This window comes from Dendrobates tinctorius, unplaced genomic scaffold, assembly GCF_039654945.1.
Source record: "Dendrobates tinctorius isolate UK_male_01 unplaced genomic scaffold, ASM3965494v1 ptg000235l, whole genome shotgun sequence".
Classification (NCBI taxonomy): domain Eukaryota; kingdom Metazoa; phylum Chordata; class Amphibia; order Anura; family Dendrobatidae; genus Dendrobates; species Dendrobates tinctorius.
In genome coordinates, this window is record NW_027361902.1 from 892,242 (window position 1) to 918,058 (window position 25,817).

At 51.8% G+C, this 25,817-nt stretch overlaps 2 protein-coding genes across 3 annotated transcripts in view; one reads left to right on the top strand and one right to left on the bottom strand.

The window, feature by feature from the left end:
• Window positions 1–1,519, top strand: part of ADCK5 (aarF domain containing kinase 5) — a 112,000-nt gene extending 110,481 nt beyond the window's left edge. For both annotated transcript variants that reach the window (XM_073556532.1, XM_073556533.1), the window contains one exon: window positions 1,303–1,519. In XM_073556532.1, coding sequence (XP_073412633.1) covers window positions 1,303–1,408 — 106 coding nt within the window. In that variant the 3' untranslated portion in view covers window positions 1,409–1,519. The remainder of the gene's footprint in view (window positions 1–1,302) is intronic.
• Window positions 1,520–2,864: 1,345 nt separating this feature from the next.
• The window catches only part of CPSF1 (cleavage and polyadenylation specific factor 1), an 88,312-nt gene continuing 65,359 nt past the window's right edge, over window positions 2,865–25,817 (bottom strand). The window contains exons 22-37 of the mRNA XM_073556531.1: window positions 22,376–22,544; window positions 20,981–21,184; window positions 20,780–20,866; window positions 19,154–19,288; window positions 18,930–19,082; window positions 18,284–18,400; window positions 17,400–17,490; window positions 17,109–17,193; window positions 15,016–15,157; window positions 14,708–14,860; window positions 14,388–14,564; window positions 14,253–14,319; window positions 14,129–14,176; window positions 13,702–13,987; window positions 8,320–8,458; window positions 2,865–3,102 (exon numbers count right to left, since the gene is read on the bottom strand). Coding sequence (XP_073412632.1) covers window positions 3,055–3,102; window positions 8,320–8,458; window positions 13,702–13,987; window positions 14,129–14,176; window positions 14,253–14,319; window positions 14,388–14,564; window positions 14,708–14,860; window positions 15,016–15,157; window positions 17,109–17,193; window positions 17,400–17,490; window positions 18,284–18,400; window positions 18,930–19,082; window positions 19,154–19,288; window positions 20,780–20,866; window positions 20,981–21,184; window positions 22,376–22,544 — 2,101 coding nt within the window. The 3' untranslated portion in view covers window positions 2,865–3,054. The remainder of the gene's footprint in view (window positions 3,103–8,319; window positions 8,459–13,701; window positions 13,988–14,128; window positions 14,177–14,252; window positions 14,320–14,387; window positions 14,565–14,707; window positions 14,861–15,015; window positions 15,158–17,108; window positions 17,194–17,399; window positions 17,491–18,283; window positions 18,401–18,929; window positions 19,083–19,153; window positions 19,289–20,779; window positions 20,867–20,980; window positions 21,185–22,375; window positions 22,545–25,817) is intronic.

A 25,817-nucleotide genomic window follows, 5' to 3' on the forward strand; every position in this document is an offset into this window, starting at 1 on the left:
TCGCAATTTGCATGGGGTTCTCATACGTAAAGGGGGTTGGCTCTCAATTTGCAGGGGCTTCCCATCCGTGGAGGGCGCTCGCATGGAATGTGCTGTGGGTTCTCATCCGTAGAGGGGGCTTCTCATCCGTGGAGGGGGCTCTCGGAATGTGCGGAGGCTTCTAATCCATGGAGGGGGCTTGCTCGCAATGTGCGAGGGATTCTTATCCATGGAGGATGACTCGCAGTGTGCAGGGGGTTCTCATCCATAGAGAGGGCTCACTCAATATGCGGGGGCTTCTCATCCATGGAGGGGGTTCACTCGAAATGTGCGGGGGTTTCTCATCCATGGAGGGGGTTCACTCGAAATGTGCGGGGGCTTCTCGCCGTGGAGGGGGATGGCTCGCAATGTCTTAAGAACATGGCCAGGAATAAAAATTGAGATTTAAACCTCCTCCAAGAATAGTCCCACCATCCAGGACAATGAGGCGAGAGGTGATGATGCTTTTTACCCCAGGTCACAAGGTAAAAGTGAGAACTAAGAGTCTTAGGGAACAAATCAGTGACATATTGGGTCCTGGAACACTCCCCAAATCTCAGTGAGAACCTGTGATCTATTCTTTAACAGCGACAAATCCCAGAACTTGTGATAAGTCCAAGTCCAAATGAGACAAGACCGAGCGGCCATCAGTCGGGATCTGCCCAGAAGCTGATATCCAGCTGTCGGGGGGGAAGGACACAAAGTGTGGACAATAAGGGGCAGTGCTGCGGATTTCCCAATTCCATGTAACAACCTGCAGAATGTTTGTAATTGTTCCTCAGTAACCATAGAAATAGCTGAGAAAAAAGTGAAAAACGATGAGGCAAAATGTGGACACCAGGATGAGCCTGAAAACTCTTGGCCATTTATGTACGAGTTTGGAGACTCCAGTCTCGGCAGGGTGCAGAGGCCACATCTGGGCTTTGTAGCCCCTCCTGGGCAGGAGCTGTGGAGAGTCCTGTGTAGTTGGGACCCTCAGGGTGGTCTCTGCCAGCGTGTTTAAGTCAGGGGCCTGGCCTTGTACAGATATTACCTGGATCAATCTCTGCTGTTTCTCATCTTTTTGAACAATGGATAAAATCAGATTGAGCCGCGGTTGTGCCGGAGCCGTGATACTGTGGATTTATCCAGATTTCGGGTGGGTTTTCTATTGCTCACAGCCTAACACTTATTTCTGGTAGTTACATGGGGAGGGGGACTTTCTTGAGTCATTTCATTACTGGCCCAGGTCCTGCCGCGATGGTTTCTGTGGTCTTCAGCTCCTTCCCGTCTATCTTTGCACAGGTGGGATGGCCTCATGCAGCGATTAACATTCCTTCTCATCCGACTCCTGATTCACTTTGACGTTTTAACGGAGAACGAGCAGATGCGACAGTTCCTGCAGTCATAGATCCTGTGACGGCGGCGCAGTCTTGGGCATTGGTGGCCTAGCAGCCGTGTGTGGGCCGAGGATGACTGGCCAACGTACCATCACCTCCAATAAAACCATTTGCTTTTACAATTGTCTTGTCTCTGGATGAACGTGGAGAAGAGGGTGGTGCACAGGTATGGTGTCTGACTGGAGAGCAGGGGCGGCGCACACATCGGTGTCTGACTGGAGAGCAGTTGTGGCACGCGCACCCTCACATGCCAGCGTCTGGAGATCGGGAGGTGACTACCCACACATTACTGTCTGACGAGACTGGTGGCAGAACCCCCATCCATACCAGTGGCTGACTAGAGGGTGGCATATCCACATACCAGCATCTGGAGACCGGGGGGCAGCACAGACCGGTGTCTGACTGCAGATCGGTGGGTGGCACAGACACCCAGTCAGCTGACTGGCTATCGGGGGAGGGCAGCACACACACCCCCGTCAGCTGACTGGAGACCGGGGGAGGGCAGCACCCCCCCCCCCCCCCCGTCAGCTGACTGGAGACCGGGGGAGGGCAGCAGACACACCCCCGTCAGCCGACTGGAGACCGGGAGAGGGCAGCAGACACACCCCCGTCAGCCGACTGGAGACCGGGAGAGGGCAGCAGACACACCCCCGTCAGCCGACTGGAGACCGGGAGAGGGCAGCAGACACACCCCCGTCAGCAGACTGGAGACCGGGAGAGGGCAGCAGACACACCCCCGTCAGCAGACTGGAGACCGGGAGAGGGCAGCAGATACCCCCCCGTCAGCCGACTGGAGACCGGGAGAGGGTAGCACACACACCCCGGCATCTGACTGGATATCGGAAAAGGGCAGCACACACCCAGTCAGCTTACTGGAGACCGGAGGAGGGCAGCACACACACCCCGACAGCTGATTGGAGACCGGGGGAGGGCAGCACCCCCCCCGACTGGAGACCGAAAGAGGGCACACACCCCACCCTGCGTCTGACTGGAGACACAGACACTCCAGTGGAAGACTGGAGATCTGTGGGTGGCACGGACACACACCCCGGCATCTGACTGGAGATCTGTGGGTGGCACAGACCCATCCCATCGGCTGACTAGAGACCAGGGGCATTACACATGAGCATCGGACTGGAGGCAGAGAACCGTTTGCCCCCTTGGCCTCGATAGTAAGTGCTATTCTCTGCACTCTGCTCCGGGGCCGCCTCCGCCCTGCTGTGGACTCCACTTTTCATGTTACATGATGGGTCGCAGAACTGCAGCTATACAACACATCTTCCAGTGACTGGCCGCCCATGGCGGGGCCTCCCGTATGATCCTGCGGCTTGCTGTAGGCAGGAGGTGGCGGTGCGGTTTAGTAAGGTGAAGATGATGGAAATTGCCCGGATTTGTTGCTGCAGACTTCTGGGCAAGGAGGAGCAGTAAAACCTCGTACCGTGAGCCGGACAAATGAAGGAGACGACATACCAAACGACAGGTTGTATTTACAGAAATAACCTCTGAACGTTCATCATCGGGTGGATGAAATGGTAAAACTAAAAGCCGTTCACCCCTGCGGAGAACAAGAATTGCAAGCACTGAGGTCGGGACCGTCCAGAGAAAAAAAAACATACAAAAAAGTCTTTACAAGATGCTCAGATACCAGCAAGCGACATCAAAAATGTGACGTCACCCTCTCAATCTCCAGCAAGTCTTCCAGAATCTGGGGAAAAAGAAATAACAATTACCAACGGCCACAGACAAGTCAGCCATGTCCCCTCCTCCGGCCGGTCACGCTGAGGGTGTAGACCACATTCATCCACAGAGGGCTGTAACCAGGGCTGCGGAGTTACCAGAAAATGGACAGGCTCCTATCATAGCTAATACAGTGGGTGCAGGACGAGCGATAAAGGTCTGCTCTGTTCCTGATCTCAGCTTGTAGCTGATGATGCTGTGCTGCACATGCTCAGTAGGGACCAGTGATGTGGAGCTATGAAATATCCTATAAATGTCTGTTCTGTTCCCGATCTCAGCTTGTAGCGGATGATGCTGTGCTGCACATGCTCAGTAGGGACCAGTGATGTGGAGCTATGAAATATCCTATAAATGTCTGTTCTGTTCCCGATCTCAGCTTGTAGCTGATGATGCTGTGCTGCACATGCTCAGTAGGGACCAGTGATGTGGAGCTATGAAATATCCTATAAATGTCTGTTCTGTTCCCGATCTCAGCTTGTAGCTGATGATGCTGTGCTGCACATGCTCAGTAGTGACCAGTGATGTGGAGTTATGAAATATCCTTTAAATGTCTGTTCTGTTCCTGATCTCAGCTTGTAGCTGATGATGCTGTGCTGCACATGCTCAGTAGGGTCCAGTGATGAGGAGCTATGAAATATCCTATAAATGTCTGTTCTGTTCCAGATCTCAGCTTGTAGCTGATGATGCTGTGCTGCACATGCTCAGTAGGGACCAGTGATGTGCAGTTATGAAATATCCTTTAAATGTCTGTTCTGTTCCTGATCTCAGCTTGTAGCTGATGATGCTGTGCTGCACATGCTCAGTAGGGTCCAGTGATGAGGAGCTATGAAATATCCTATAAAGGTCTGTTCTGTTCCTGATCTCAGCTTGTAGCTGATGATGCTGTGCTGCACATGCTCAGTAGGGTCCAGTGATGTGGAGCTATGAAATATCCTATAAATGTCTGTCCTGTTCCTGATCTCAGCTTGTAGCTGATGATGCTGTGCTGCACATGCTCAGTAGGGACCAGTGATGTGGAGCTTTGAAATATCCTATGTCTGTCCTGTTCCTGATCTCAGCTAGTAGCTGATGATGCTGTGCTGCACATGCTCAGTAGGGACCAGTGATGTGGAGCTTTGAAATATCCTATAAATGTCTGTCCTGTTCCTGATCTCAGCTTGTAGCTGATGATGCTGTGCTGCACATGCTCAGTAGGGACCAGTGATGTGGAGCTATGAAATATCCTATAAATGTCTGTTCTGTTCTTGATCTCAGCTTGTAGCTGATGCTGTACTGCACATGCTCAGTAGGGACCAGTGATGTGCAGTTATGAAATATCCTATAAATGTCTGTTCTGTTCCTGATCTCAGCTTGTAGCTGATGATGCTGTGCTGCACATGCTCAGAAGTGACCAGTGATGTGGAGCTATGAAATATCCTATAAATGTCTGTTCTGTTCCTGATCTCAGCTTGTAGCTGATGATGTTGTGCTGCACGTGCTCAGTAGGGACCAGTGATGTGGAGTTATGAAATATCCTATAAATGTCTGTTCTGTTCCCGATCTCAGCTTGTAGCTGATGATGCTGTGCTGCACATGCTCAGTAGGGACCAGTGATGTGGAGCTATGAAATATCCTATAAATGTCTGTTCTGTTCTTGATCTCAGCTTGTAGCTGATGATGCTGTGCTGCACATGCTCAGTAGGGACCAGTGATGTGCAGTTATGAAATATCCTATAAATGTCTGTTCTGTTCCTGATCTCAGCTTGTAGCTGATGATGCTGTGCTGCACATGCTCAGTAGTGACCAGTGATGTGGAGCTATGAAATATCCTATAAATGTCTGTTCTGTTCCTGATCTCAGCTTGTAGCTGATGTTGTGCTGCACATGCTCAGTAGGGTCCAGTGATGTGGAGTTATGAAATATCCTATAAATGTCTGTTCTGTTCCTGATCTCAGCTTGTAGCTGATGACGCTGTGCTGCACATGCTCAGTAGAGACCAGTGATCTGGAGCCATGAAATATCCTATAAATGTCTGTTCTGTTCCTGATCTCAGCTTGTAGCTGATGATGCTGTGCTGCACATGCTCAGTAGGGACCAGTGATGTGCAGTTATGAAATATCCTATAAATGTCTGTTCTGTTCCTGATCTCAGCTTTTAGCTGATGATGTTGTGCTGCACATGCTCAGTAGGGACCAGTGATGTGCAGTTATGAAATATCCTATAAATGTCTGTTCTGTTCCCGATCTCAGCTTGTAGCTGATGACGCTGTGCTGCACATGCTCAGTAGGGTCCAGTGATGTGGAGCTATGAAATATCCTATAAATGTCTGTTCTGTTCCAGATCTCAGCTTGTAGCTGATGATGCTGTGCTGCACATGCTCAGTAGGGACCAGTGATGTGGAGTTATGAAATATCCTATAAATGTCTGTTCTGTTCCCGATCTCAGCTTGTAGCTGATGATGTTGTGCTGCACATGCGCAGTAGGGTCCAGTGATGTGGAGTTATGAAATATCCTATAAATGTCTGTTCTGTTCCCGATCTCAGCTTGTAGCTGATGACGCTGTGCTGCACATGCTCAGTAGGGACCAGTGATGTGGAGTTATGAAATATCCTATAAATGTCTGTTCCCGATCTCAGCTTGTAGCTGATGATGCTGTGCTGCACATGCTCAGTAGGGTCCAGTGATGTGGAGTTATGAAATATCCTATAAATGTCTGTTCTGTTCCTGATCTCAGCTTGTAGCTGATGATGCTGTGCTGCACATGCTCAGTAGGGACCAGTGATGTGCAGTTATGAAATATCCTATAAATGTCTGTTCTGTTCCTTATCTCAGCTTGTAGCTGATGATGCTGTGCTGCACATGCTCAGTAGGGACCAGTGATGTGCAGTTATGAAATATCCTATAAATGTCTGTTCTGTTCCCGATCCCAGCTTGTAGCTGATGACGCTGTGCTGCACATGCTCAGTAGGGACCAGTGATGTGCAGTTACGAAATATCCTATAAATGTCTGTTCTGTTCCTGATCTCAGCTTGTAGCTGATGATGCTGTGCTGCACATGCTCAGTAGAGACCAGTGATGTGGAGCTATGAAATATCCTATGTCTGTTCTGTTCCTGATCTCAGCTTGTAGCTGATGACGCTGTGCTGCACATGCTCAGTAGGGACCAGTGATGTGGAGTTATGAAATATCCTATAAATGTCTGTTCTGTTCCCGATCTCAGCTTGTAGCTGATGACGCTGTGCTGCACATGCTCAGTAGGGACCAGTGATGTGCAGTTATGAAATATCCTATAAATGTCTGTTCTGTTCCTGATCTCAGCTTGTAGCTGATGATGCTGTGCTGCACATGCTCAGTAGAGACCAGTGATGTGGAGCTATGAAATATCCTATGTCTGTTCTGTTCCTGATCTCAGCTTGTAGCTGATGACGCTGTGCTGCACATGCTCAGTAGGGACCAGTGATGTGGAGTTATGAAATATCCTATAAATGTCTGTTCTGTTCCTGATCTCAGCTTGTAGCTGATGACGCTGTGCTGCACATGCTCAGTAGGGACCAGTGATGTGCAGTTACGAAATATCCTATAAATGTCTGTTCTGTTCCTGATCTCAGCTTGTAGCTGATGATGCTGTGCTGCACATGCTCAGTAGAGACCAGTGATGTGGAGCTATGAAATATCCTATGTCTGTTCTGTTCCTGATCTCAGCTTGTAGCTGATGATGCTGTGCTGCACATGCTCAGTAGGGACCAGTGATGTGGAGTTATGAAATATCCTATAAATGTCTGTTCTTTTCCTTATCTCAGCTTGTAGCTGATGATGCTGTGCTGCACATGCTCAGTAGGGACCAGTGATGTGGAGTTATGAAATATCCTATAAATGTCTGTTCTTTTCCTTATCTCAGCTTGTAGCTGATGTTGTGCTGCACATGCTCAGTAGGGTCCAGTGATGTGGAGTTATGAAATATCCTATAAATGTCTGTTCTGTTCCCGATCTCAGCTTGTAGCTGATGATGCTGTGCTGCACATGCTCAGTAGAGACCAGTGATGTGGAGTTATGAAATATCCTATAAATGTCTGTTCTGTTCCTGATCTCAGCTTGTAGCTGATGATGCTGTGCTGCACATGCTCAGTAGGGACCAGTGATGTGGAGCTATGAAATATCCTATAAATGTCTGTTCTGTTCCTGATCTCAGCTTGTAGCTGATGATGTTGTGCTGCACATGCTCAGTAGGGACCAGTGATGTGCAGTTATGAAATATCCTATAAATGTCTGTTCTGTTCCCGATCCCAGCTTGTAGCTGATGACGCTGTGCTGCACATGCTCAGTAGGGACCAGTGATGTGCAGTTACGAAATATCCTATAAATGTCTGTTCTGTTCCTGATCTCAGCTTGTAGCTGATGATGCTGTGCTGCACATGCTCAGTAGAGACCAGTGATGTGGAGTTATGAAATAGCCTATAAATGTCTGTTCTGTTCCTGATCTCAGCTTGTAGCTGATGATGCTGCGCTGCACATGCTCAGTAGGGACCAGTGATGTGGAGTTATGAAATATCCTATAAATGTCTGTTCTGTTCCTGATCTCAGCTTGTAGCTGATGATGTTGTGCTGCACATGCTCAGTAGGGTCCAGTGATGTGGAGTTATGAAATGTCCTATAAATGTCTGTTCTGTTCCTGATCTCAGCTTGTAGCTGATGATGCTGTGCTGCACATGCTCAGTAGGGTCCAGTGATGTGGAGTTATGAAATGTCCTATAAATGTCTGTTCTGTTCCTGATCTCAGCTTGTAGCTGATGATGCTGTGCTGCACATGCTCAGTAGGGACCAGTGATGTGGAGTTATGAAATATCCTATAAATGTCTGTTCTGTTCCTGATCTCAGCTTGTAGCTGATGATGCTGTGCTGCACATGCTCAGAAGTGACCAGTGATGTGGAGTTATGAAATATCCTATAAATGTCTGTTCTGTTCCCGATCTCAGCTTGTAGCTGATGACGCTGTGCTGCACATGCTCAGTAGGGACCAGTGATGTGGAGTTATGAAATATCCTATAAATGTCTGTTCTGTTCCTGATCTCAGCTTGTAGCTGATGACGCTGTGCTGCACATGCTCAGTAGGGACCAGTGATGTGGAGTTAGGGAAATTGAGGTTTGGCTTACAACTCCACAGCCCTGAAGGTCACAAGGAGAAACCTTGCAGGTCTACTACACTCACAATGTCGGTGGAGGTCCCAATCTTCTTGGCCATGTCGTTACGATCATTAATGCTCATGTAGAGGTATCTGTTCAGGAGCTCTCCATCCAGCACGTTCCTCACCGTATTCTGAAGGGCCCGGCGACCGGCATGCAACATTCTGGAAAAGATAGAAGACAACAGTGACTGCACCTGATGTGGGAACTGTAGATGATCATTCTGGTCAGCACTGTCCGCCATTAAGAGCAACGGAAAACTGCGATTATCCAGGGACCTCACTCTAAAGTCAATGGTTCCAATACACGGACCTCGGGGGGGCTGCTGCAATAAACAGAGCTCAGGGACTGCCACCAGTGCCGAGGCCATCTGGGAGTGATCAAAAGCCTCTTACTTGAAGGCCGGGGGGGGGTTGAGGCTGACACGCTGTGGTATGGGGGTGATCAACAGCCTCCTAAATTAAAAGCAATCTGTTCACCCCATTTTTCGAGTATCAGCTGCCGGCACTGCCATACTGCACTTATTTACAGCATTACCGAATGCATTACAGAGTGCTGGAGATAAGCCCCCGAGTAACCTGAAAGAGAAGAAAAATTAGTTATATTATACTCACCTGGGGGGGTCCGGTCTTGGTCCAATGGCTGTTGCAGTCCGGCGCCTCCCACTTTCTAACCGTGACGTCCTCTGCTTCCTGTCGAGGCTCCTGCGCAGGCGCACTGCTCTGCCCTCAACAGGGCAGAGCAGTGCGCCTGCGCAGGAGACACGACAGGCAGCAAAGAAGAGGACGTCACGGTTAGAAGATGGGATGTGCCGGACCGCAACACCCATCGGTCCAAAACAGGACCCAGACCGCCGCTGGGTGAGTATAATATAACTCTTTTATCTTTTAGGTTACATCGTGGGCTTATCTACAGCATTACAACTGCATTGTATTTTATATGGTATGCATTGCTTACCCATCTTGTATCCATAATTGTACTCCATTCTTGTTATCTTTGCCACACATCTAAGTGGTCTGTATAACCCCTTCCCCATTTTATGACCTCTGCTTAACTGTGCATTTGGCCTGGGCAGTCACACCCCACTTTCACTCACAGCTGATTGTCTTTAGCTGCACATATATTCAGCACCATGGGTCTGCGCCAGACGTAGTCTGCTCCATCTATTTCAAAATCCATTTCAAAGTACAGATTTTTAAGTACAATACTCTGAATTAGACTAGAATTGGACTGGAATTGACTGTAAGGTAACGGACTATAACACCACAACAATGTTTCACCTTTTTACTATCACCCCCACACAACTCTTTCTCCCCAACTCCTGCAATCCCTCCACCCAGTAAGGAACTAGTCATTTCCCCCTCCATCCTTCCCAGCCATCTCATCTCCTCCTCAGAACTGTTCCTCCTCAGAACTGTTCCTCCACATACAATCCTTTTTCTCCAGACTCACACGGCCACATCATGTCCTATTCCCCCTCCAACCGGCTGTCATCTACCGCCCCCCAGAACTAACCATCTCCACCTTTTTCGACAATTTCACCACCTGGCTACTCTATTTCCATTCTGCTGACATCCCCACCATCATCATGGGCGACTTCAACATCCCCATTGACACTTCCACCCCGGCTGCCTCTAAACTTCTATCGCTCAGGGCTTCCCTCGGCCTCACTCAATGGTCCTCTGCAGCCACTCAAAGATGGTCACACGCTGGACCTTATCTTCACCCGTCACTGTTCCCTCACTAATCTAAACAACTCATCCCTCCCCCTGTCTGATCACAACCTACTGACATTCTCCTCCCTCTCCTACTGCGCAACCCCCGCTCCATAGCTCGCTCACCCTCACAGGAATCTCAAACACCTCAATTTACAATCACTCTCTGAGTCCCTTCTCCCCCTCACAGACATAGCTTCCCTTCACGACACCGATGCTGCTGCCACTTTTTATAACACCACAATAACAGCAACACTTGATTCGGCTGCCCCCCTCACGCAGAGCAAAACTCGAAAAATCAACAGGAAGCCCTGGCTCACCAGCCTGACCAAAGAACTGAGACGGGTTTCCAGGGCCGCTGAGCGGAGATGGAAGAGAACCCATTCTACTGAGCACTTCAACGCATACAAGCAGTCCCTCGCCAGCTTTAAGTCCACGCTCTCTGCCGCAAAACAAACTTACTTTGCATCTCTCATATCCTCCCTGTCTCACAACCCTAAACAGCGCTTCAACGCTTTCAATTCTCTACTCCGTTCCACAGCACCTCCTCCCCCTCCTCCTCTCATTTCTGCTGAAGACTTTGCCTCCTTCTTTAAGCATAAGATCGACACGATCAGACAAAACATTGGCCTGCAGCCCCCCAATGCCCCTCTTAGCCGCTCAGCCCTGTTCTGCAAAAGCCAGCTTCTCCACCATGACAGAAGATCAGCTCTCCACCCTTCTGTCAAGATCACACCTCACTACTTGTGCGCTTGACCTGCTCCCGTCTCACCTCATCCCTAACTTGGCCACAGTCTTCATCCCATCTCTAACACACCTCGTCAACCTTTCACTTACAAATGGTGTCTTTCCCTCATCCTTCAAACATGCCTCAATCATGCTCATCCTCAAAAAGCCCTCCCTTGACCCATCCTCTGTGTCTAACAATCGCCCGATATCTCTTCTCCTTTACGCTTCAAAACTACTGGAACAGCATGTATATCTTGAACTGTCCTCCCACCTCTCCTCCTGTTCCCTCTTTGACCGGTTACAATCTGGCTTCCGACCGCATCACTCAACTGAAACTGTCCTAACTAAAGTTACTAACGACTTACTAACCGCCAAGAGCAAGCGACACTACTCTGTCCTCCTTCTCCTGGACCTGTCCTCTGCCTTCGACACCGTAGACCATTCCCTCCTGCTACAGACTCTCATCTCTTGGCATCACAGACTTGGCCCTATCCTGGATCTCATCATACCTAACAGACTGAACATTTAGTGTGTCCTGTTATGAATGGGTCACCGAGGAGGAAAAAAGCAACACAACGCTAAGTTCTCAGAAAACCAGAGAGGTTGGTAACTATGCAGACTGCAGAGCCCTGATCTTAACATACAACTAGCAGCAGTTGTGGAGCGTTCCTACGGTGGTCCTGGACGCCTCGTCACAACCGGAGAGCTAAATAAGCCTAAAGTTAGAAAAGAGGAAAACTAACTCCCCAAAGCAGACCCCAAAGGAAAGACAGCCCCCCACATGTATTGACGGTGAAGCAAGATGAAAACACAAACAAAAGGCAGAAAAATAGGCTGAGCAAACGATGGGACCAAACTAACTTGAAAGGACAGGAAAGGAAAGATACTGTCTGCAATCTGCCAAAAAAACCCTACCAAAAATAATGTCCAACGCTTCTGATAACAAAATTAACCCTGAAGTCACTAGACGTCTCCCACTATATCAGCACTCTGGAATATTCTGAGAGAGCAAAAAGAGGCCAATCTAATAAAGGACAAAAAGGCAAATTGGCAAATACAGAGAAATAAGAGTAGAAATTCAGCTGGCTGACCACACAAAAACTGAGTTGACCAACAAGAGCAAGTGTGAACATAAGCAGAAAACAAACTTAACTTGAGATGACTGGAGCAGAGCTGAAGTCCAAGACTTGAGAAACAGACTGAATCACCAGCAACAGGATAGGGCGTTGGCTGTCTTATATCCAGTCTGATAATCCAGAGATCCAATCACTATCCTCCTCGTCAGGTGGCAGACCATTACCAACTAACCTCACTACCTCCTGTCACTACCAGAGGGAGAACGGAAGGAGAACTCCCAGCTGGTGGAGCAGAAAATGAGCTTATAACAGTCTCCCTCTCACACACCACCTCCTCACCTCTCCCCGTCTGTCGGTGTTCCCCAAGGCTCTGTCCTAGGACCCCTACTATTCTCCATCTACACCTTCGGCTTGGGACAGCTCATAGAATCCCACGGTTTGCAGTATCACCGCTACGCCGATGACACGCAGATCTACCTATCTGGACCCGACCTCACCTCCTTACTGACCAAAATCCCACAATGTCTGTCTGCTATCTCAGCCTTCTTCTCTGCTCGCTTTCTCAAACTGAACATGGACAAAACAGAGTTCATCATCTTTCCCCCCATCTCACTCTACCCCTCCACCAGACCTATCCATCAATGTCAATGGCTGCTCGCTTTCCACAGTCCCGCACGCTCGGTGTCTTGGGGTGATCCTCGACTCTGCGCGCTCTTTCAAACCACATATCCAAGCCTTCGCCTCCTCCTGCCGCCTCAAACATTTCCCGGATCAGCTCATTCCTCAACCACGAAGCCACAAAAACACTAGTGCATGCTCTTACCTCCCGCCTCGACTACTGCAACCACCTACTCTCTGGCCTCCCCTCTACCACTCTGGCTCCGCTCCAGTCCATTCTACACTCTGCTGCCCGACTAATCCACCTGTCTCCCCGCTATTCCCCAGCCTCCCCCCTATGCCAGGCCCTTCACTGGCTTCCTATTGCCCAGAGGCAAACCCTAACCATGACATACAAAGCCATCCACAACCTGTCTCCTCCATACATCTGTGACATGGTCTCTAGGTACCTACCCACACGCAACCTTCGATCATCTCAAGATCTCCTTCTCTACTCCCCCCCCTTATCTCTTCTTCCCACAACCGCATACAAGACTTCTCCCGTGCTTCCCCCATACTCTGGAACTCTCTGCCGCAACACATTAGACTCTCACCATCAATGGAAACCTTCAAGAAGAACCTGAAGACTCACCTGTTCCGACAAGCCTACAGCCTGCAATGATCCTCGGTCTACTGAACCACCGCACGACCTGCTCTACCCTCTCCTACTGTATCCTCACCCATCCCTGTAGACTGTGAGCCCTCGCGGGCACGGTCCCCTCTCCTTATGTACTTGTGTGTCCCTTGTCTTACACATGTTTATTATACTTGTCTATATTTCCCCTTTTCACATGGAAAGTGCCATGGAATAAATGGCGCTATATAAATGCATAATAATAATAATGCATTAATTACAGAATGCTGGAGATAATCCCCTGATGGCGGTGCCGGTAGCTGATACTCGAAAAATGGGGTGACAGATTCCCTTTAAGGCCTAGGGGTTGAAGCCTTTGTGGTGCGGTATGTGGGTGCTCAGCAGCCTTTTACCTGAAGGATAGGTTGTTGAGGCCGGCACGCAGCAGTATGAGGGTGATCAGTACCATCCTACCTTAACACCTAGGGGTTGAGGCCACTTTGGTGCGGTATAAGGGTGCTCAGCAGCCTTCTACCTGAAAGCCCAGGGGTTGAGTCTGGCGTGGTATGGTATATGGGTGATCAGCAGCCTCCTACCTGAAGGCCCAGGGGTTGAGGCCGGCATGGTGCGGTATGTGGGTGATCAGTGACTCCTACCTGAAGGCCCGGGGGTTGAGGCCGGCATGGTGCGGTATGTGTGTGATCAGGGCGTTCTGTAACATCAACAGCCTCCGGTACGTCTTCTCTTGCATCGGAAGCAGCATGCCTAGTCCTCCATCCAAAGTGGCGAACCAGGTGATCTGTTTGTTGTCCCACAGTGCGGTCTTACGGCTGGAGACCTCACTGGCTCCCCGACAAGGAGTTCTCCAGAAAGCATTCACATTGGATCCTACATGGAAGTCTGCACGCCGCAGGAGTCTGAGTCCACCAAAACTTTCTTTAGCTGGACAAATGATAGGAAACCGAACGTAATGTTAATTCAGATGGTTGTAAGGAGAGAACTATTCTCCTGGGGTGAATCAGAAAGAAGAGTACGAATATAAATCATGGACACTCGGAGACAGTAGAGCGACATCGCACTCACCCGCCGGGAGGTACATGTACAGGATCAGGTTTCTGTCTCGATCCGACACTAGAACATAAGAGAAGCCAATAGTGAGAACACCACTCCCTGCCGTCATCGTGACGCAAGTTCACCAATCACCTACCCAGGAAGCCAAGCTGACCATTGTCTACCAGGAACTCCACACTGTAGACCTCCAGGGGCTTCACGTCCTGCGAGGGGGAGACATGATCAGAAAGTGGCCATAGGACCTCCCTGGCCACACCAGGGCAGTACTTACCCTGCTGACCAGAGACAGAGTCTTGCTCTCTTCCTGGTAGCGCAGCAGAGAGATGCTCTTCATTAGGTCAGCAGCCAGGATGAAATTCTTCACGCTGATCATTTGGTGGATGTAGAGCTGGGTGTCAATAAATGCCATTCCTGTCAGGTCATTGTCCTTAAGACTCCACAGGAAGATCTGAGGGGGGGGGGAAAGTGTTCATAAGATGATGGTTCCATATTGTAGAGAAATCAACATCTGTCCCGCCAGGGCTCTGCTTTATGACTTGCTGGACGCCATGTTATCAGGTGGTTGTGCGCTAACCGGTGCGGCAGCTTTACCTTCTGGCCGATGGCTGTCACCAGGTACCCGTTACAGTGACACAGCGCCGTGACCGGACCCTTCTGCTCCTTCTCATAAAGGACCTTAAACTTATTCTTGGTCAGCGGCTGCCCCGGCTCCGGTACAACCTCGATGATGTCCATGATCAGGATCTAGAAATGAGTCAGATGATGGAGGCCGAGTTTAGGTGATCAATTGGAAGTTCTGTAATATAAAGCCGCACAAGACGCCACGGACGGACAACTAGGCACACGACTCGCTCAGCGCCAATGATCCAACTGGCGCAGTGCAGTAATGTCTCGCTCACCCGACCGCGGCAGGTCACCTCCTCCCCCTGCATGAGGCACGTTCCCACAGCGATGTAACCCTTCAGCCCAGATACGGTCTCCTCGCTCTTCAGATTGACAGTCTTCATACAAGTGATGTGTTCCCACTCCTCCAGGTCTATCCTGCAACACAGGACATGGAAACATTAATCCCAACAACCAGAGGCCGCACACCGAGCGAGATGAATCCGCAAACCAATGAGCGGACATTACCATCGCTGCCGTCTGTTTCCAGGTCGGGACGAAGTAATGAAGCAAGGGCAAAAAGGGGGATTGGTCTGCAGGTAAAGGGGGTGCGGAGGGTATGGGACGTTTACACGGGACTGTGAATGCTGCAGCTATAGAAAGTGTGACATTTGCAGTAAATAAAAAACAAATGGCATTGTGGCAAACTCTCAGCATCCCACGGGAGAAAGAGGTAACAGACACGAGTAAAGGGATAAAGAGACAAGAAAATGTGCCATGGGGTCCCCAAACCTAAATCGGAGTCCGGGGCAGTCACACATTGCCACATGACCAGTCCATATGAGGCTATTCTCACCAGTACTCGATCAAGGGGCAACACCCTGAGAACCACAAAACCAGATCCCTACACATTGCTGCACCAGTGGGTCTGACAACAGAAGGAAATGGTGGGGCACACACCACTACTGGCCAAAAGCAGGAAATGGCGGGGCACACACCACTACTGGCCAAAAGCAGGAAATGGCGGGGCACACACCACTACTGGCCAAAAGCAGGATATGGCGGGGCACACACCACTACTGGCCAAAAGCAGGAAATGGCGGGGCACACACCACTACTGGCCAAAAGCAGGAAATGGCGGGGCACACACCACTACTGGCCAAAAGCAGGAAATGGCGGGGCACACACCACTACTGGCCAAAAGCAGGAAATGGCGGGGCACACACCACTACTGGCCAAAAGCAGGAAATGGGGCACATGCCACTACCAGCCAAGAAAAGTAGGTGGCCGGGCAGACACCACTACCGGCCAAGAGAAGGAAATGGCGGGACACATGCCACTACTGGCTAAAAGCAGGAAATGGCGGGGCACACGCCACTACTGGCCAAAAGCAGGAAATGGCGGTGCACACGCCACTACCGGCCAAGAGAAGGAAATGGCGGGACACATGCCACTACTGGCCAAAAGCAGGAAATGGCGGGGCACACGCCACTACTGGCCAAAAGCAGGAAATGGCGGGGCACACGCCACTACTGGCCAAAAGCAGGAAATGCCGGGGCACACGCCACTACCGGCCAAGAGAAGTTAATGGCGGGACACATGCCACTACTGGCCAAAAGCAGGAAATAGCGGAGCACACGCCACTACTGGCCAAAAGCAGGAAATGGCGGGGCACACGCCACTACCAGCCAAAAGCAGGAAATGGGGCACACGCCACTACCGGCCAAGAAAAATAGGTGGCCAGACAGACACCACTACCGGCCAAGAGAAGTAGGTGGCGGGACACAAGCCACTAGTGGCCATCAGGAGGCAGCAAAGGCAGGACACACGCCACTACCGGCCAACAGAAGGAAATGGCGGGACACACGCCAGTACTGGCCAAAAGCAGGAAATGGGGCACACGCCACTACCGGCCAAGAAAAGTAGGTGGCCGGGCAGACACCACTACCGGCCAAGAGAAGGAAATGGCGGGACACATGCCACTACTGGCCAAAAGCAGGAAATGGCAGAGCACACGCCACTACTGGCCAAAAGCAGGAAATGGCGGGGCACACACACCACTACAGGCCAAAAGCAGGAAATGCCGGGGCACACGCCACTACCGGCCAAAAGCAGGAAATGGGGCACACGCCACTACCGGCCAAGAAAAATAGGTGGCCAGACAGACACCACTACCGGCCAAGAGAAGTAGGTGGCGGGACACACGCCACTAGTGGCCATCAGGAGGCAGCAAAGGCAGGACACACGCCACTACCGGCTAACAGAAGGAAATGGCGGGACACACGCCACTACTGGCCAAAAGCAGGAGGCAATACACCACTACTGTGTATCAGGAGCAGGTGGCAGGACAGACAACACAACCCAATAGGAGGATTCAGAGGGACACTACCTGGTATTGGGGATGGTCTCCCAACTGACGGGTGAGATGAGCTGGATGGAGAAGGCCTCCTGGAGAGGAGCCATGTAGCGATCATCTGTAGGAGAGATGTGATTAGGCAGAAGAATATGGGGAATAAGGATCCTTAATATATAGTGAAACTATGATATATACTGTAAATTAATAACTCAGCAGGGGAGACACCGCCGCTCTCACAAAACAAGAAGTTACCCTCCAGCGTGAGACATATGGGACTGGAACAGACGCTCTACATGAGGCATGAAGTGCTGCAGACCATCTCACCTCTCTCAATCGTCTCAAACTCCTTCTCTTCCCCGGTCATGCGAGGGATTCGGGTACACGTCTCGTTCACACTGGTGACCACCGCGTAAACCTATGGGGAGAACAGACCAGAGAGACCTGGAAAAGGACTACTCATAGATGACTACTCTCAGATGATAGGAGCAGAGGTCTCATGTGGACAAGAGCAAATGGACGAGATGATCTGAGCAGAATCTTCTGAGGAAAAGTGTTCAGCTCACCCATTATACTTCCATGTTGCTTTCAAGCACGGGCCACAGCTCTGTCAGGCAGTAGACAAAAGACAGAAAGAACGGCCCAGCTCAAAAGGGTAAAATCCAAAACATTTCATTTAGATGTCCATAAAATAGGTATGCAGAATACAAGAATGCATGAACCCGACCAGAAAACCGGAGGGAAGGTTGAGAAGACACTGGACGCGTTTTGAACGAAAAGTTCTTAAACTAAGTATAGCTCCAAGGGAAGGGGTGCAGGAATATAACTGGTACACACGGGTGGCACCAATAAACATATGATGCACATGTAAGACCACCAAATAAACACAATCGATAATGCAACATGATCTTTCCGTAAATTCAAAACGTGTCCAGTGTCTCCTCAACCTTCCCTCTGGCTTTCCGGTCGGGTTCATGCATTCTTGTATTCCGCATACCTATTTTATGGACATCTAAATAAAATGTTTTGGATTTTAGCCTTTTGAGCTGGACTGTCCTTTCCGTATTGCGTCCCCAACATGGACAGGTGATGGTGACCCCTAGTCGAATATTAATAACCCCCCAGTGAGATGTCGTGCTCACTGATCAGTGCTATTAGGCCAGGAACACCAGTAACACAGATGCAGAGGGCACACTGGGAGCCGGACTCACCTTGGATTCCACATGGTAGGAGACATAGTGTGCGGTGCAGCGCAGGGGAATCTTCCTCACCGGCCATGGAGCGTCGTAGGAAAGATATGCGGGGAGGACACTGATGCGCAGCTCACCCTATGGAGATCAACACCAGAGGTAGTGATCCCTCCCCATTCTCCTGTACTGATGAGGTCAGATAACGGCTCCCACTCCCAGACGGGGCGGGATAACGCCACACTCCCGTACTAATGAGGGCAGATAACGCCTCTCTATTCCAGACAGGGCGGGATAACGCCACACTCCCGTACTAATGAGGCCAGATAACGCCTCCCACTCCCAGACGGGGCGGGATAACTCCACACTCCAGTACTAATGAGGCCAGATAACGCCTCCCACTCCCAGACGGGGCGGGATAACTCCACACTCCCGTACTAATGAGGTCAGATAACGCTTCCCACTCCCAGACGGGGTGGGATAACTCCTCACTCCCGTACTAGTGAGGCCAGATAACACCTCCCACTCCCAGACGGGGTGGGATAACTCCACACTCCCGTACTAATGAGGCCAGATAACGCCTCCCACTCCCAGACGGGGCGGGATTATTCCACACTACCATATGAGGCCAGATAACGTCATTCCCTGAGCGGACGGAGCCGTTACTCACCTGTCGGTTGAAGTAGAGGAAGCCTCGTGGGCAGTTCACATTATGGAAAGGGGCGAATGACTCGATACTTCCATCGATGGTCATGGGGTGAAGGCGGAGGGCACCACGGGGGGTGACAATGAGCCAGTGAGGCGATGGTCCACAGATGAACACCTGAAGACAGAAGGTGGAAATTAGACCAGAACCCACCATCAGAAAAGAGCAGCTCAGCGAGCAGCACCCACCCCCGAATATCCATAGATATCCTGAAAATAACGGAAACGGGCCACACGACCTCGAGCCCCAAAGTCCTCACTCGACACTTCACACTTTTTCTTGGACTGTCGCTTCTTCTCACGGAAGTTAATGTTGTGTGGAACCTGCGAGAAAAAAAGACAAGGTCAGAGAGAGGTAAGGCAGTGTAGGCCAGAGAGCTGAAGAAACCGAGGAGGCCAGAGAGCTGAAGAAACCGAGGAGGCCAGAGAGCTGAAGAAACCGAGGAGGCCAGAGAGCTGAAGAAACCGAGGAGGCCAGAGAGCTGAGGAAACCGAGGAGGCCAGAGAGCTGAGGAAACCGAGGAGGCCAGAGAGCTGAGGAAACAGTGGAGGCGAGGAGGCCAGAGAGCTGAACAAACAGTGGAGGTCAGGAGGCCAGAGAGCTGAGGAAACAGTGGAGGCGAGGAGGCCAGAGAGCTGAGGAAACAGTGGAGGCGAGGAGGTCAGAGAGCTGAGGAAACAGTGGAGGCGAGGAGGCCAGAATGCTGATGAAACAGTGGAGGCGAGGAGGCCAGAGAGCTGAGGAAACAGTGGAGGCGAGGAGGCCAGAGAGCTGAGGAAGCACAGGAGGCGAGGAGGCCTGAGAGCTGAGGAAACACAGGAGGCGAGGAGGCCAGAGAGCTGAGGAAACACAGGAGGCGAGGAGGCCAGAGAGCTGAGGAAACACAGGAGGCGAGGAGGCCAGAGAGCTGAGGAAACACAGGAGGCGAGGAGGCCAGAGAGCTGAGGAAACAGTGGAGGCGAGGAGGCCAGAGAGCTGAGGAAACAGTGGAGGCGAGGAGGCCAGAGAGCTGAGGAAACACTGGAGGCGAGGAGGCCAGAGAGCTGAGGAAACAGTGGAGGCGAGGAGGCCAGAGAGCTGAAGAAACAGTGGAGGCGAGGAGGCCAGAGAGCTGAAGAAACAGTGGAGGCGAGGAGGCCAGAGAGCTGAGGAAACAGTGGAGGCGAGGAGGCCAGAGAGCTGAAGAAACAGTGGAGGCGAGGAGGCCAGAGAGCTGAGGAAACAGTGGAGGCGAGGAGGCCAGAGAGCTGAGGAAACAGTGGAGGCGAGGAGGCCAGAGAGCTGAGGAAACAGTGGAGGCGAGGAGGCCAGAGAGCTGAGGAAACAGTGGAGGCGAGGAGGCCAGAGAGCTGAGGAAACAGTGGAGGCGAGGAGGCCAGAGAGCTGAGGAAACAGTGGAGGCGAGGAGGCCAGAGAGCTGAGGAAACAGTGGAGGCGAGGAGGCCAGAGAGCTGAGGAAACAGTGGAGGCGAGGAGGCCAGAGAGCTGAAGAAACAGTGGAGGCGAGGAGGCCAGAGAGCTGAAGAAACAGTGGAGGCGAGGAGGCCAGAGAGCTGAAGAAACAGTGGAGGCGAGGAGGCCAGAGAGCTGAAGAAACAGTGGAGGCGAGGAGGCCAGAGAGCTGAAGAAACAATGGAGGCAAGAAGGCCAGAGAACAGAGGAGGAGGCTGCAAAGAAGGCGAGGAGGCCAGAGAGCGGAGGAAGACATAGCAGGGGAGGCGAGGGGACCACAGTGTGAAGAAGAGGTGGCAGGGTAGGTGAGGGGGCCAGAATGCAGAGATAGAATACGAGAAGAGGAGCACTGCACTTCTAACCTTTTTAAAACGAACTTTTAGGTTTCCCTGTCCTCCATGAGAAAGAGGAAACGCCTCATAAATCATCAGCTCCACGTCTACGAGGACCTGGAGGAAGGAAGAGCACAGCACTGGGTTACTATCCAATATGGAATAGGGAAAGGGCAACACGCCTGACGGGCAGACGCGCGTCACCTACAGTGCAGAAGACTTACTACTCACCAACAAGTAAGGTCGACTCTGGCGGTTTCCGAGCCCGACCAGCAACACCTCTTTGACCAGTGGCATCTCATCCTGCCGGGCGTCTTCTTTCCGGGCATCCCCTTGGGCACAAGTCTGGCCAGAAGAACTGTCCACGAGGACCCGCTGCCCCATGGGGAAGTTCTTCACCAGAAACACCAGGCGCCATTCAGGAAGCTGGTAAATCTGTGAGGAAGGAGAGAATACATAAGACCGGGGCCTGTGCACGGAACGGCCGTCACCATGACATGTGGACAGACTGCGCAGAGGACCACGGAGCATGCAGTGCCGGCCTGCAGAGCCACACGTGAGAAGTGTGATGTATGGTCAGCTGGTATGGAGAACTGTTGTGAGTTCATTTTCTGGTCTACCAGTCAGGCTCCCTCTGGTGGTAACAGGAGGTAGTGAGGCTGATTTAATCAGTAGAGATCTGCCACCTGATAATGAGGATGACGATTGGACCTCAGGAATCTCAGATTGGATTTAAGACAGCCGACGCCTTACTCTGGTGCTGGTGATTCCTTCTGGCTTGCCAACTCTTGGTTTTCAGCTCTGTTCCAGTCAGCTCAGGCTAAGATGCTCTGCTAATGTTCACACTTGATTTTGTTGGTCTATTCAGTTTTTTGTGGTCAGCTAGCCCCGGCTTGGGCTGTGCTGAATTTCCACTCTTATTTATCTGTATTTGCCAATTTGCTTTTTGTCCCTTATTAGATTGGCCTCTTTTTGCTCTGTCTCAGAATATTTCAGAGTGCTGATATAGTGGGAGAAGTCTAGTGACTTCAGGGTTAATTTTGTTCAGAAGTGCTGGACTTTATTTTGTAGGGTTTTGGGAGATTGCAGACAGTGTCTTTCCTTTCCTCTCCTTTCTAGTTAGTTTTGGGCCCCATCGTTTGCTCAGCCTATTTTCCTACCTGTGTTTGTGTTTTCATCTTGTTTCACCGTCAATACATGTGTGGGGGCTGTCTATTCCTTTGGGGTCTGCTCTGGGGCAGTTAGTTTTCCCTTTTCTTGCTTTAGGCTTATTTAGTCCTCCGGCCGTGACGAGGCGTCTAGGTTCATCGTAGGCACGCTCTACGGCTGCTGCTAGTTGTGTGGTTAGGATCAGGGATCTGCAATCTGCATAGTTACCAATCTCTCTGGTTTTTCTGGGCTTAGCATGTTTAGGTTTTTTCCTCCTCGGTGACCCATTCATAACAGAACCATTGATCAGCAGGCAAGGAGGCCGTCAGAAACAGGACAGCGGGGAGGTCGTGTGGGATACGACAGCAGGCGCTCCTCATCCAGAACATACATATGGGGCACTATTGATGCACGCGTCGTCTCCCGGGGTCGTCGTGTGAGGAGAGCTACAGACACATTATGATAAGTGGCGCTCACCTCCATTACACCGCTGTCTCTCACCAGGACACACCAGTGGGTGGGCTCCACCTTGTGCTGGGAGGATTCCCTATCAGAGGGATTACTCCGGCGCGGCTCCTCCTTACTAGGACTGGAGAGGAATCCAGAGTCGCCATAAAGCATCTCGTCCTCATCGTCCACCGAGTGACTGCAAGAGAGAAGCAGATGCCAAACAACCAGAGATCAGCATGGGAGGCAGGTACAGAGGACATGACCAACTCAGCCGAGGATAAGCGTCACATGGGGGGGGGGGCCAGGACATAGGACATGACCAACTCAGCAGAGGATAACTGTCACACGGGGGGGGGGCCGGTACAGAGGACATGACCAACTCAGCAGAGGATAACTGTCACACGGGGGGCCGGAACAGAGGACATGACCAACTCGGCCGAGGATAAGCGTCACACAGGACATGACCAACTCAGCCGAGGATAAGCGTCACACAGGACATGACCAACTCAGCCGAGGATAAGCGTCACACGGGGGGGGGGGGGGGCGGGACATAGGATATGACCAACTCAGCAGAGGATAACTGTCACACGGGGGGCCGGTACAGAGGACATGACCAACGCAGCAGAGGATAACTGTCACACGGGGGGCCGGAACAGAGGACATGACCAACTCGGCCGAGGATAAGCGTCACACAGGACATGACCAACTCAGCCGAGGATAACTGTCATACGGGGGGGGGGGGGGGGCGGTACAGAGGACATGACCAACGCAGCAGAGGATAACTGTCACACGGGGGGCCGGTACAGAGGACATGACCTACTCAGCCGAGGATAAGCGTCACACGGGGGGGGGGGGCCGGGACATAGGACATGACCAACTCAGCAGAGGATAACTGTCACACGGGGGGCCGGTACAGAGGACATGACCTACGCAGCAGAGGATAACTGTCACACGGGGGGCCGGAACAGAGGACATGACCAACTCGGCCGAGGATAAGCGTCACACAGGACATGACCAACTCAGCCGAGGATAACTGTCACACGGGGGGGGCGGTACAGAGGACATGACCAACTCAGCAGAGGATAACTGTCACACGGGGGGCCGGTACAGAGGACATGACCAACGCAGCAGAGGATAACTGTCACACGGGGGGCCGGTACAGAGGACATGACCAACTCAGCCGAGGATAAGCGTCACACAGGACATGACCAACTCAGCAGAGGATAACTGTCACACGGGGGGCCGGAACAGAGGATATGACCAACTCAGCCGAGGATAAGCGTCACACAGGACATGACCAACTCAGCCGAGGATAACTGTCACACGGGGGGGCCGGTACAGAGGAAATCTACAACTCAGCAGAGGATAACTGTCACACGGGGGCCGGTACAGAGGACATGACCAACTCAGAAGAGGATAACTGTCACACGGGGGGGCTGGCACAGAGGACATGACCAACTCAGCAGAGGATAAATGTCACACGGGGGGGCCGGTACAGAGGACATGACCAACTCAGAAGATGATAACTGTCACACAGGGGGCTGGTACAGAGGACATGACCAACTCAGCAGAGGATAACTGCCACACGGGGTGGCGGGTACAGAGGACATGACCAACTCAGCAGAGGATAACTATCACACGGGGGGGCCGGTACAGAGGACATGACCAACTCAGAAGATGATAACTGTCACACAGGGGGCTGGTACAGAGGACATGACCATCTCAGCAGAGGATAACTGCCACACGGGGGGGCTGGCACAGAGGACATGACCAACTCAGCAGAGGATAAATGTCACACGGGGGGGCCGGTACAGAGGACATGACCAACTCAGAAGATGATAACTGTCACACAGGGGGCTGGTACAGAGGACATGACCAACTCAGCAGAGGATAACTGTCACACGGGGGTGGCGGGTACAGAGGACATGACCAACTCAGCAGAGGATAACTATCACACGGGGGGGCCGGTACAGAGGACATGACCAACTCAGAAGATGATAACTGTCACACAGGGGGCTGGTACAGAGGACATGACCAACTCATCAGAGGATAACTGTCACACGGGGGGGGCGGGTACAGAGGACATGACCAACTCAGCAGAGGATAACTGCCACACGGGGTGGCGGGTACAGAGGACATGACCAACTCAGCAGAGGATAACTGTCACACGGGGTGGCGGGTACAGAGGACATGACCTACTCCGCAGAGGATAACTGTCACACGGGGGGCCGGTACAGAGGAAATCTACAACTCAGCAGAGGATAACTGTCACACGGGGGCCGGTACAGAGGACACGACCAACTCAGCAGAGGATAACTGTCACACGGGGGCCGGTACAGAGGACATGACCAACTCAGCAGAGGGTAACTGTCACACGGGGGGGCGGGTACAGAGGACATGACCAACACAGCAGAGGATAACTGTCACACGGGGTGGCGGGTACAGAGGACATGACCAACTCAGCAGAGGATAACTGTCACACGGGGGGCCGGTACAGAGGACATGACCTACTCAGCCGAGGATAAGCGTCACACGGGGGGGGGGCCGGGACATAGGACATGACCAACTCAGCAGAGGATAACTGTCACACGGGGGGCCGGTACAGAGGACATGACCAACTCAGCAGAGGATAACTGTCACACGGGGGGCCGGAACAGAGGACATGACCAACTCGGCCGAGGATAAGCGTCACACAGGACATGACCAACTCAGCCGAGGATAACTGTCACACGGGGGGGGGGGGGGCGGTACAGAGGACATGACCAACTCAGCAGAGGATAACTGTCACACGGGGAGCCGGTACAGAGGACATGACCAACGCAGCAGAGGATAAGTGTCACACGGGGGGGCCGGTACAGAGGACATGACCTACTCAGCCGAGGATAAGCGTCACACGGGGGGGGGGCCGAGACATAGGACATGACCAACTCGGCCGAGGATAAGCGTCACACAGGACATGACCAACTCAGCCGAGGATAACTGTCACACGGGGGGGGCGGTACAGAGGACATGACCAACTCAGCAGAGGATAACTGTCACACGGGGGGCCGGTACAGAGGACATGACCAACTCAGCCGAGGATAACTGTCACACGGGGGGGCGGGGTACCGAGGACATTACCAACTAAGCAGAGGACAACTGTCACACGGGGGGCCGGTACAGAGGAAATCTACAACTCAGCAGAGGATAACTGCCACACGGGGGCCGGTACAGAGGACATGACCAACTCAGCAGAGGATAACTGTCACACGGGGGGGGGCGGGTACAGAGGACATGACCAACTCAGCAGAGGATAACTGTCACACGGGGTGGCGGGTACAGAGTACATGACCAACTCAGCAGAGGATAACTGTCACACGGGGGGCCGGTACAGAGGACATGACCAACTCAGCAGAGGATAACTGTCACACGGGGGCCGGTACAGAGGACATGACCAACTCAGCAGAGGATAACTGTCACACGGGGGGAC